General features: G+C 48.6%; 1 protein-coding gene and 2 long non-coding RNA genes across 5 annotated transcripts; all 3 read right to left on the bottom strand.

Annotated features, from left to right (window-relative positions):
• Nucleotides 1–646: 646 nt before the first annotated feature.
• On the bottom strand, nt 647–1,343 carry LOC125980772 (uncharacterized). Its single transcript, XR_011088121.1, has 2 exons — nt 1,216–1,343; nt 647–846 (listed from the first exon to the last, which is right to left on the bottom strand). It is a non-coding gene; the product is annotated as an uncharacterized lncRNA (long non-coding RNA).
• Nucleotides 1,344–5,126: 3,783 nt separating this feature from the next.
• LOC137839550 (uncharacterized) lies at nt 5,127–5,823 on the bottom strand. The gene is made up of 2 exons (XR_011088120.1): nt 5,696–5,823; nt 5,127–5,326 (listed from the first exon to the last, which is right to left on the bottom strand). It is a non-coding gene; the product is annotated as an uncharacterized lncRNA (long non-coding RNA).
• A 652-nt stretch (nt 5,824–6,475) lies between these two features.
• Nucleotides 6,476–11,301, bottom strand: LOC125981358 (janus kinase and microtubule-interacting protein 3-like). Of its 3 annotated transcripts, none has more exons than XM_068653045.1 (8): nt 9,899–11,301; nt 9,658–9,762; nt 9,401–9,514; nt 7,448–7,512; nt 7,170–7,232; nt 6,797–7,083; nt 6,662–6,715; nt 6,476–6,541 (listed from the first exon to the last, which is right to left on the bottom strand). In XM_068653045.1, the coding sequence occupies exons 4-6, from the start codon at nt 7,505–7,507 to the stop codon at nt 6,958–6,960; spliced, it is 249 nt and encodes an 82-aa protein (XP_068509146.1). In that variant the 5' UTR covers nt 7,508–7,512; nt 9,401–9,514; nt 9,658–9,762; nt 9,899–11,301; the 3' UTR covers nt 6,476–6,541; nt 6,662–6,715; nt 6,797–6,957. The 3 variants fall into 3 exon arrangements, with proteins under 3 accessions (XP_068509146.1, XP_068509144.1, XP_068509145.1); XM_068653043.1 differs by having other exon boundaries at nt 7,448–7,509; XM_068653044.1 differs by having other exon boundaries at nt 7,448–7,509; nt 9,401–9,511.
• Between the last annotated feature and the right edge of the window lie 89 nt (nt 11,302–11,390).

Raw genomic sequence — 11,390 nt, 5'->3', positions numbered from 1 at the left:
CGTCTGTCACGTGACCACACGCGGCAGATGTCATATAGCAACCGCTGTTTTGTTTAGTAGATTTACAGTTGTTATGCGTTGACATAATGGCGCACTGGTTAGCATGTCCACCTCTTAAGCATGATGTTGCGGGTTCGACGCCTGATCAATGTTAGCATGGAGTGAGCTGAAGTGCATGGCGCTGAAGATTTGAATCTTTGAAATGCGCTGAGGTCTGACGTATCAGGCAGAATGGTTTGCCATCACGTTCAACAAAAAATAGAAACTTTCCCACTCTGATAAAAACGTCCTGTGTTCATCTACATATTTTCGTTTTGCTGTGCATCTTTTCCCTGCCATTTCGAGAGCCCAATTGACACTAATAGTTTACTGGAATGTGTTTGCCCATCCTACTTTGTGGAATTTCACCACATGCGCTTTTGACGAAAATACTAAATTGAACTCAAGTGAAGCCAACACGCACGACCCCCCCCCCCACACACACACACACACACCTACACACACACACAAATGTTGATATGAACATAAAAGAGCCGCATGCGGTTCGGGAGTTGCGGCTTGGCCAAACCTGTACTATACAACTTTATTTGTGTAAAATTTTCACAACAGCTGTCACACAAACAAAGCGGGAAAAACCGAAGACGTGCGTGTTCCGCCCACGCTGGAATTATTTGCACCTTTGAAAAGACACCGTATTGCCGCAGATGTGGCAAAGAGTACTTTTGGGCATCTGAGACGGAAGGATGTCCAAAGCATCACGTCACCTGCTCTGGTAGGAATGGTGGTGGGACGTTGAGGTCAACCGCTTTGGGGTTGGCTGAATCTTTGGTCGCAGGATGCCACACACTTGAAGACAGAAGCAGAAAAGCAGAGCTAAATGCAAAATGTACTCACCGGTGACTACAATTTTTTCCCCCCCTGAAGAAATGGATGGACGGGTGGCCCCGGCTGGCCGGTGGGACTCTTGTTATTCTGACCCTTTTTAGTGCGCGTTTGGGGCAACAACCGTTTTTTGTGGCGCTCTCTTCTGGTTCAAGAGTGCCCTGCATGTGAATTTGCCTTTCCTGCCTTCTGATTGGATGAGCGCCGGTGTGACGCGGTGCCTCTGTTACCGTGGCGGGGGGTATACGTCGGCATCGGAGCGTCTGCCAACGTCTGAGACCGGCTGGCAGTGTATCGGAGGTGTCGAGTGCGGTGCCGCTGGAGCTCACTCACCAGCTGGTGTTAGGGCCACAGAATGAAGGCCAAGGAGAAGACTAGAAAGAGAAACAGAAACTTCTCCTCCAATTGTTTGATTTGTCTCTTCTGAGCTTCGATGAATTCTTTCAGCTCTTTGTTCCTCTAGGACGGACAAATGGAAAGTAGCCTTCAAAAGCCAGTAAGCGTGCAAGTAAGTGCCGGGCTGGCTTTGGGCCCTTACCTGTTGCGCGCTGTGCAGCAGATCCATTCTCTCTTGGAGGATGCAAGCGTCGCGCTCCCTCAACTCCCACATCAGGGCTCGCTTCCATTGGTCCACGGCGCTCCTAAGCTCTTGTCTCTGATCCGCCGTCAGCACGTCATTCACGCCAGCGTGGCTGGCTTTTTCGCCGTCCGTGGCGGGGCAGTCCCGCTGCGGTAGCGCCTCGTACAACATGGCCTCCAGCTCCATGATCCTCTGGGCCGCAATCCTCGTCCATCAGTGGTCCGGCGGGAGATTTGAGGGCGGCTTACCTTATGAGCCTGGTCCATGGAACGCTTCCTGAAGTCCAACTCTTCATCCAGGTAGCCCTTCTGGTTGCAGAACATATCCTAGCACAGCTCAAGGTCAGAATTGTTGGGGCACATTGCCCCGAGTTCCCCTTGGCTGATGTCGCGTGTCTGTCTACCTTCTCACTTTCAATGTCCAACATCTTCTGTTGAAGTGCTGACTTGGTCACTTTGATGTATTCTAACCACTGAGGAAAGGCTGCTGTCACATAAGCAGAATGCGAGAGCGTGCGTGGACGTGCGCGTTACCTTCTCGGCTAGGGTGGGAAGGGTCCTGGCGTGAATCACGACCACCTGCTCCTCGTTGGTGAGATTCTGCAAGAGCCCAAAGGCACAGCGTCAACAAGGTTCTTTCAGCGCAAAGCCTTCCAAAAGTCACATTTGAGCCGCCGAGTCTCGTGGAGTGCGAACATAAGGAGTTCGACATACACTTACGGCGTTATCGCCCAGGATGTCCAGCTTCTTCATCAGATCACTGATGACGATGTCCTGGGGAAAGGCGCAAGGAGCAATGTAAGGTGTTCTGGGACCTCAGGTTAAGGTTAGGGTTGCGAGGGACGCCTTACGTACGCTCACGCCGTCGGCCTCGCAGTAGATCTGCAAAGGGCTGAGGCCGTCTGGGAAACGGACTTGCAGAAACTTTAAGACGGGGGAGCGCCACTCCCTCTCCTGAAAGGCAGAGGCATGCATCCGTGCATCCGTCCGTCCGTCCGTCCGTCACATCTCTGGCCTCAACACGCTTGTGCGAGTCTTCCCACCTCCAGCTCCAGGATGCGGAACTCAAGCAGTTCGTTTTGGTCTCGGATATCCTGGATGTGCTCTTTCAGACGCGCTTCTTCCGCCTCCATCCGCCTGACCTGAAAAGACAGTCAGACCTCATCTGCGGGGCTTCCGGACGGGTGTGACGCCAAGCGACTCCGCCCAGCGCCTTTCTTTCCGTCACCTTTTCGGCCAACTGCTGATTGCTCTGACGCAGCAGCTGCTTCTCCTCCGCCCACTTGACATTCTAGAAGAGACAAACGCGTGGACAGCTTTGGAATGTTGTGTCATTTTCATCCACAAATTCTTTGGTTGACTGGAAAATGACATTTGCTTTTCTCCGCATTTTCCCAGCCACGTTCAGGGGGGGGGGGGGGGGGTTGGTCCAGTAATGCCAGACGAATGAGTGACTGAAGAATGTAGCTATTTTGTCTGAGAAAAAGGTGTGCTCATTGATAAGCTTACCTGTCCTTGTTGCTTCAGCGCTGACTCCAGATCTGCTACTCTGCTTTGATAGTGACCCATTTCTACTGTCATGTAACATGGGGGGAAGAGATGGTGCAAATGGTAAAATATGGATTGTTCACAGGAATAAATTGGCAGAGCTGAAATTCCAAATTTGTCCAAAAGATGGCGCCAGACCAAAACATGAGACCAAAAAAGGGGCCAAAATAAGCTAAGCAAGTTAAAATAGAAATAAAACAGGAACACGGTGTCGGATTGTGAGTCACGCATGGACGCACAAATGTGATTTTTACTTTTTGATTTCTTTGCTTGGCTAAAAATGTATTCTGTAACAGCTTAAAGCAATATTGTTAGTCAATTCGATCAAGGGACCCGTCCGTCACTATGAGAATAGTGGCGTGACATAAATTGTTTGGAGAAGCACAAATGTGATTTTTACTTCTTGATTTCTTAGCTTGGCTAAAAATTGATTCCCTCTTTCATGAACTGTGTTTTGCAATCGAATTGTTCTGGGATTGAATGATTTTATTAACACGGGTATCAGTGGGTGAAATTGTTCGGTTTCTGGAGTGATTAAGATTTGTAATTCTATTTCATGTTTCTTCAATAAATGTGTTGTGTATATTCATCTACTTTGTTGTGCGCTGATTTGTACTGAATGTACAATCGATGGTTCGGGGTTGATTTGACAATTTGATTAATGTGCGGGGGGTTATTATGGTATAACATAGGACCGTAATAAATAAAAGTAACATCAGACAATTTTAGAGAATTGAATAACTTTCGTAGTTATTTGAGACACGAGTGAATTTCAATCCGTTTGAAAGTTTGCTTCGTCTGAATAAATTAACGGAAGTGTTTGAATCGGATTGTAGAGTTACATCAAGTTTTCTTTTTTAATCAACGCAATCATTTACAACCGTTGACCAGAAAGAATCGTCGAAATTCGACGTTCCCCCCAAACGCCACACTCACTCGCTTTTCAGGGCAACAAAAGTACTTCTTTTTAAAAACGATTAGTTGTACTTACCGTGTACGCTCTGGACGGTCCAGTTGCAAGCAGAAAATAAAAATATTTCTCTTGTTAGTCGTATGTTACCATCCGCTGTGTCTTTGTCAACATCGCCATTTTCCTACTTCCTGTTGCGAGCCACGCCCACGGATTTAAATTTTGGCGGAAGTTCCGCCCATTGGCGTAGTTTTCGCGTATAGCAAATCCGATTGGTTGGGAAGGGGGCGCGGTTATGCAGCCGAGGGGTCCTGTGATCGGTGGGATGTAAAGTAGGCGTCGACGTCACGTCCGCGTCACGTGACCACGACGTGGCAGACGTCATATAGCAACCGCTGTTTTGTTTAGTAGACTTACAGTTGTTATGCATTGACATAATGGCGCACACTCCAAATAGATTTAAATAAATTAAATAATTCTTCTGCCCACTCCCTTTTAAACAAGTTAACTCTCCCCGCGGATTTGAATTCCGGCGGAAGTTCTGCCCATCACGTGACGTCTGTCACGTGACCACACGCGGCAGATGTCATATAGCAACCGCTGTTTTGTTTAGTAGATTTACAGTTGTTATGCGTTGACATAATGGCGCACTGGTTAGCATGTCCACCTCTTAAGCATGATGTTGCGGGTTCGACGCCTGATCAATGTTAGCATGGAGTGAGCTGAAGTGCATGGCGCTGAAGATTTGAATCTTTGAAATGCGCTGAGGTCTGACGTATCAGGCAGAATGGTTTGCCATCACGTTCAACAAAAAATAGAAACTTTCCCACTCTGATAAAAACGTCCTGTGTTCATCTACATATTTTCGTTTTGCTGTGCATCTTTTCCCTGCCATTTCGAGAGCCCAATTGACACTAATAGTTTACTGGAATGTGTTTGCCCATCCTACTTTGTGGAATTTCACCACATGCGCTTTTGACGAAAATACTAAATTGAACTCAAGTGAAGCCAACACGCACGACCCCCCCCCCCCCCACACACACACACACACACACCTACACACACACACAAATGTTGATATGAACATAAAAGAGCCGCATGCGGTTCGGGAGTTGCGGCTTGGCCAAACCTGTACTATACAACTTTATTTGTGTAAAATTTTCACAACAGCTGTCACACAAACAAAGCGGGAAAAACCGAAGACGTGCGTGTTCCGCCCACGCTGGAATTATTTGCACCTTTGAAAAGACACCGTATTGCCGCAGATGTGGCAAAGAGTACTTTTGGGCATCTGAGACGGAAGGATGTCCAAAGCATCACGTCACCTGCTCTGGTAGGAATGGTGGTGGGACGTTGAGGTCAACCGCTTTGGGGTTGGCTGAATCTTTGGTCGCAGGATGCCACACACTTGAAGACAGAAGCAGAAAAGCAGAGCTAAATGCAAAATGTACTCACCGGTGACTACAATTTTTTCCCCCCCTGAAGAAATGGATGGACGGGTGGCCCCGGCTGGCCGGTGGGACTCTTGTTATTCTGACCCTTTTTAGTGCGCGTTTGGGGCAACAACCGTTTTTTGTGGCGCTCTCTTCTGGTTCAAGAGTGCCCTGCATGTGAATTTGCCTTTCCTGCCTTCTGATTGGATGAGCGCCGGTGTGACGCGGTGCCTCTGTCACCGTGGCGGGGGGTATACGTCGGCATCGGAGCGTCTGCCAACGTCTGAGACCGGCTGGCAGTGTATCGGAGGTGTCGAGTGCGGTGCCGCTGGAGCTCACTCACCAGCTGGTGTTAGGGCCACAGAATGAAGGCCAAGGAGAAGACTAGAAAGAGAAACAGAAACTTCTCCTCCAATTGTTTGATTTGTCTCTTCTGAGCTTCGATGAATTCTTTCAGCTCTTTGTTCCTCTAGGACGGACAAATGGAAAGTAGCCTTCAAAAGCCAGTAAGCGTGCAAGTAAGTGCCGGGCTGGCTTTGGGCCCTTACCTGTTGCGCGCTGTGCAGCAGATCCATTCTCTCTTGGAGGATGCAAGCGTCGCGCTCCCTCAACTCCCACATCAGGGCTCGCTTCCATTGGTCCACGGCGCTCCTAAGCTCTTGTCTCTGATCCGCCGTCAGCACGTCATTCACGCCAGCGTGGCTGGCTTTTTCGCCGTCCGTGGCGGGGCAGTCCCGCTGCGGTAGCGCCTCGTACAACATGGCCTCCAGCTCCATGATCCTCTGGGCCGCAATCCTCGTCCATCAGTGGTCCGGCGGGAGATTTGAGGGCGGCTTACCTTATGAGCCTGGTCCATGGAACGCTTCCTGAAGTCCAACTCTTCATCCAGGTAGCCCTTCTGGTTGCAGAACATATCCTAGCACAGCTCAAGGTCAGAATTGTTGGGGCACATTGCCCCGAGTTCCCCTTGGCTGATGTCGCGTGTCTGTCTACCTTCTCACTTTCAATGTCCAACATCTTCTGTTGAAGTGCTGACTTGGTCACTTTGATGTATTCTAACCACTGAGGAAAGGCTGCTGTCACATAAGCAGAATGCGAGAGCGTGCGTGGACGTGCGCGTTACCTTCTCGGCTAGGGTGGGAAGGGTCCTGGCGTGAATCACGACCACCTGCTCCTCGTTGGTGAGATTCTGCAAGAGCCCAAAGGCACAGCGTCAACAAGGTTCTTTCAGCGCAAAGCCTTCCAAAAGTCACATTTGAGCCGCCGAGTCTCGTGGAGTGCGAACATAAGGAGTTCGACATACACTTACGGCGTTATCGCCCAGGATGTCCAGCTTCTTCATCAGATCACTGATGACGATGTCCTGGGGAAAGGCGCAAGGAGCAATGTAAGGTGTTCTGGGACCTCAGGTTAAGGTTAGGGTTGCGAGGGACGCCTTACGTACGCTCACGCCGTCGGCCTCGCAGTAGATCTGCAAAGGGCTGAGGCCGTCTGGGAAACGGACTTGCAGAAACTTTAAGACGGGGGAGCGCCACTCCCTCTCCTGAAAGGCAGAGGCATGCATCCGTGCATCCGTCCGTCCGTCCGTCCGTCACATCTCTGGCCTCAACACGCTTGTGCGAGTCTTCCCACCTCCAGCTCCAGGATGCGGAACTCAAGCAGTTCGTTTTGGTCTCGGATATCCTGGATGTGCTCTTTCAGACGCGCTTCTTCCGCCTCCATCCGCCTGACCTGAAAAGACAGTCAGACCTCATCTGCGGGGCTTCCGGACGGGTGTGACGCCAAGCGACTCCGCCCAGCGCCTTTCTTTCCGTCACCTTTTCGGCCAACTGCTGATTGCTCTGACGCAGCAGCTGCTTCTCCTCCGCCCACTTGACATTCTAGAAGAGACAAACGCGTGGACAGCTTTGGAATGTTGTGTCATTTTCATCCACAAATTCTTTGGTTGACTGGAAAATGACATTTGCTTTTCTCCGCATTTTCCCAGCCACGTTCAGGGGGGGGGGGGGGTTGGTCCAGTAATGCCAGACGAATGAGTGACTGAAGAATGTAGCTATTTTGTCTGAGAAAAAGGTGTGCTCATTGATAAGCTTACCTGTCCTTGTTGCTTCAGCGCTGACTCCAGATCTGCTACTCTGCTTTGATAGTGACCCATTTCTACTGTCATGTAACATGGGGGGAAGAGATGGTGCAAATGGTAAAATATGGATTGTTCACAGGAATAAATTGGCAGAGCTGAAATTCCAAATTTGTCCAAAAGATGGCGCCAGACCAAAACATGAGACCAAAAAAGGGGCCAAAATAAGCTAAGCAAGTTAAAATAGAAATAAAACAGGAACACGGTGTCGGATTGTGAGTCACGCATGGACGCACAAATGTGATTTTTACTTTTTGATTTCTTTGCTTGGCTAAAAATGTATTCTGTAACAGCTTAAAGCAATATTGTTAGTCAATTCGATCAAGGGACCCGTCCGTCACTATGAGAATAGTGGCGTGACATAAATTGTTTGGAGAAGCACAAATGTGATTTTTACTTCTTGATTTCTTAGCTTGGCTAAAAATTGATTCCCTCTTTCATGAACTGTGTTTTGCAATCGAATTGTTCTGGGATTGAATGATTTTATTAACACGGGTATCAGTGGGTGAAATTGTTCGGTTTCTGGAGTGATTAAGATTTGTAATTCTATTTCATGTTTCTTCAATAAATGTGTTGTGTATATTCATCTACTTTGTTGTGCGCTGATTTGTACTGAATGTACAATCGATGGTTCGGGGTTGATTTGACAATTTGATTAATGTGCGGGGGGTTATTATGGTATAACATAGGACCGTAATAAATAAAAGTAACATCAGACAATTTTAGAGAATTGAATAACTTTCGTAGTTATTTGAGACACGAGTGAATTTCAATCCGTTTGAAAGTTTGCTTCGTCTGAATAAATTAACGGAAGTGTTTGAATCGGATTATTGGTTTGGTGTAGAACTGAAAGTAATTTAATTATTTGAAGGGCGCAGGCCCGTTTCCCCTTTTGACGGGCCGCGTAAAAAGTAACTCCGAACATGTTAGAGAATTAAATAACTTTCGTAGATATTTAAGGGAAGAGTGAATTTTGTCAAAAGTGAATTCGTTTGAAAATTTACTTCCTCTAAATAAAATAACGACGATGGTTAAAATAGATTATTTGAGTTGGTGAAGGATAAAAGTATTTCGATTGTCCGTCGGGCGTGGCCCAGTTCTTAATTTTGTCGGGCCGCGTCAAAAGTTAAACAGGACACGATCGAAAAATAGACTTGCCTTCCAAATTAATTACTGGGCAAATCTAAATAGAGTAAGACATTTTTATTCGTTTTAAGAAAGTTGTTATTCTTTTTAAGCAATCAAGTGGGGTGAAGCACTCCGACAGTTAAGTGCTAGATCTACATATAAGAAGTTAGAATTAATAACGTAAAGTGCATTAATTTTCTCCTTAAATGCTATTATTGTCACACTTTTATTAATTCGATTCTCTTTCGAATAAACAAGTTGGTCGGCTCGTTGCTTGAGCGACCAAGTAGAACGGACCCATATCAACATTTACTTCGGCAAAACTAGAGCTAGGGTGCGCTATACAAACGAATCCCTGAGGTCTTAACAAAGACATCTAAAAATATCCGTAACATAATAAGAACTTCAAACATTAGCGGGGAGCCATCAATACGATGCGGTCACTTCGAAGTCTTGCCTCGAATTGAGTTACTCGGCTCGAGCTTAGGGTGACTTGAGAGGGATTGGCGTCGTACAGAAATTAGATTGATTCCGGTGGAGTTAATTTAACTCGGGTGGTTAGATTACGGACGAATCTCCGAACCCGGCTAAGACAAACCCGTTACCGGGAAGCCGGGGGCACCTTATTGAAAGAGGTGCGTTTGACACTACCATCAGCTTTTCTCTGGTCTGAAAGGAGGAGGAGGGAGGCTCCTCCTCCTCCTTTCAGACCAGAGAACACCCGAGGCTGGGTGAGAACGGGGAGGCTGCGACCCGGCCGGGGGTTGCGGGAAGGGGCGCCACCTTGATCTCCTTCTCGGCGTCGTAGTCCCCTCCGCTGGTCTGGGCTAGCAGAGCGTAGGCTCGTTGCAGCGCTTGATATTCTTGCGTCAGCTGGCGGTAGCGAAGCTCCACCTCCTCATGCACACACCAATGCAACACAGCACTAGTACCAGAATCAGTCAGACCGGCGACAAAGCACCCGCGACGCAAAGACGAGTCCGATTCCAGGCTGAAGAGGAATGTTTGGCGCCAATACGCTGGCAGAAATGGCGGGCTACCTCTTCGGGTTCCGTGTCGGGGGTTCTGTCGGTGTGAAAAGACAAGGACGATCCGTCCGAGTCCACCAACACGTCTTCGTCGTAGCCGTAAAATGTTTCGATGACCTGCGGGCGCGGAAGCAAACATCTCTCTGAACAAACTGAAGCGACACCTCACGATGAATCGACGAGAGGAACGATAGCGAGAAAAAGGCCATTTCATCTTGCGCAACACCAAGCAGCCGCAAACAAACAGACTCACCTTGCAGGACCTCACGCTTTGTTCCTCCTCAGAGATTCTCGACGTCGGTATCGTAGCAGCAAATCTCTCTCCTGTCGACACAAATAATCCGCCTTTGAGATTCTTTGGATGCAAAGGGAACGAACGGCTCCGGCGCAGAAACAAACACGACTCACGATGACATTTCTGACATGAGCTCCTGTCTCCAGAGCCTGAAAAACCCGTCACCGGCGATGATTGGAGGGACGCTAGTCTTTTCCAAAAGTGACAACTACAGGGTGTGTCAGGGTTTTCCAGATTATCTTTATCGTATAATTATGTTGCTTTGACTTTGACTGCAACCTGTAATAAATAATATTATTTATCCCGTATTTATCCCTATCGCTTATCCCTTCCTACACAAAGTCGTAAAACATCCCTTGCTATGTTTTGACTAGAGGTCAAGGGCTTTCTCTATTCAATCCACTCTTACACCCACCCTGTTTCTCTTAATAAAAATGCTCGTGCAGGAGCCGAGAGTCAGACTTCATTCGTACAACGGATGGACTCTCCACCTGCAGGTGTCCAAAAGAACTTACTTGTCTCCCGTGTAGTTCTTGCAAAATAAGTTGGAGCGAGCGCAACTCTAACAGGGTGCATTTTGCCACTAGCTGCCTACGGACAATGACGTCGCGCTCGCGGCTCATGGTTGACGGGCTGAGCAGCCGGGCGAGTCCGTCGTTTTCAGCGCACAGCGAGTGGCAAAGGCGCTGACAAAACGGGAGCTTTGAGCTGCTGAAAACGGCAAAACAAGTCTAAAGCGTGTTCAAACGCGTGCGCACAATGCTCCTGCTTGAAAGGTCGGAATTTAAGGGGCCAATTTTTTGGATGGCGGCCGCCGGCCAAGCTTTGGACGGAAAAGGTTTCCTGGCGACAGCGAGCGAGCGCGGCGCTGCCGTACGTGCACCGAGTCGCCTGCCTGAAGACCTTGGACAAGTCGTCGATGATGTGCCGCTGCTCCACAACTTGAAGGAACTCCATTTCACCGTCCTGCTGGCCGCAACCGCGCTCCAGGTCATTGAGCGAACTAGGCCTTCTCTGTGGAACACAAATGCAGTGGACTCTGTTGGCACGCCGCCGTTGTCCGCGTCGACTTACCAAGCTTGCCATCTCCTCGTTCTCCTGGGTGACAAAGCGCACTTTGTTTTCAAGGCGACACAGCACCAGCAAGAGTTCTTCATTCTTCCTGCTCAGGCGTTTGTTTTTGTACAGGAGTGGCAGAAACTGGCTTTCTGTTTCTCTCAGTCGCTTAAGCTGCAAGCATGAAGTGCGGGATGCGAAAGACGCACAACACGCGGGCCAGAACGTATCCATTCCTTTTGCATCGGTTTGAACGGAATCGTGGCTTTGGCTCCCAATAAAAGACATCTACCGGGCAACCGACTCGCCGCGCCGCTCAACTAATAAGCAAACGCAATGGGTGCCTCGCTGGATGGCGCGCATCAAACGTAGCGCAAACCTTCAAGCGTGCCGT

This window comes from Syngnathus scovelli, chromosome 14 (genome assembly GCF_024217435.2).
Source record: "Syngnathus scovelli strain Florida chromosome 14, RoL_Ssco_1.2, whole genome shotgun sequence".
Classification (NCBI taxonomy): Eukaryota; Metazoa; Chordata; class Actinopteri; order Syngnathiformes; family Syngnathidae; genus Syngnathus; species Syngnathus scovelli.
The sequence above is the reverse complement of the archived record's forward strand: the minus strand, read 5'-3'. Positions and strand labels throughout refer to the sequence as shown.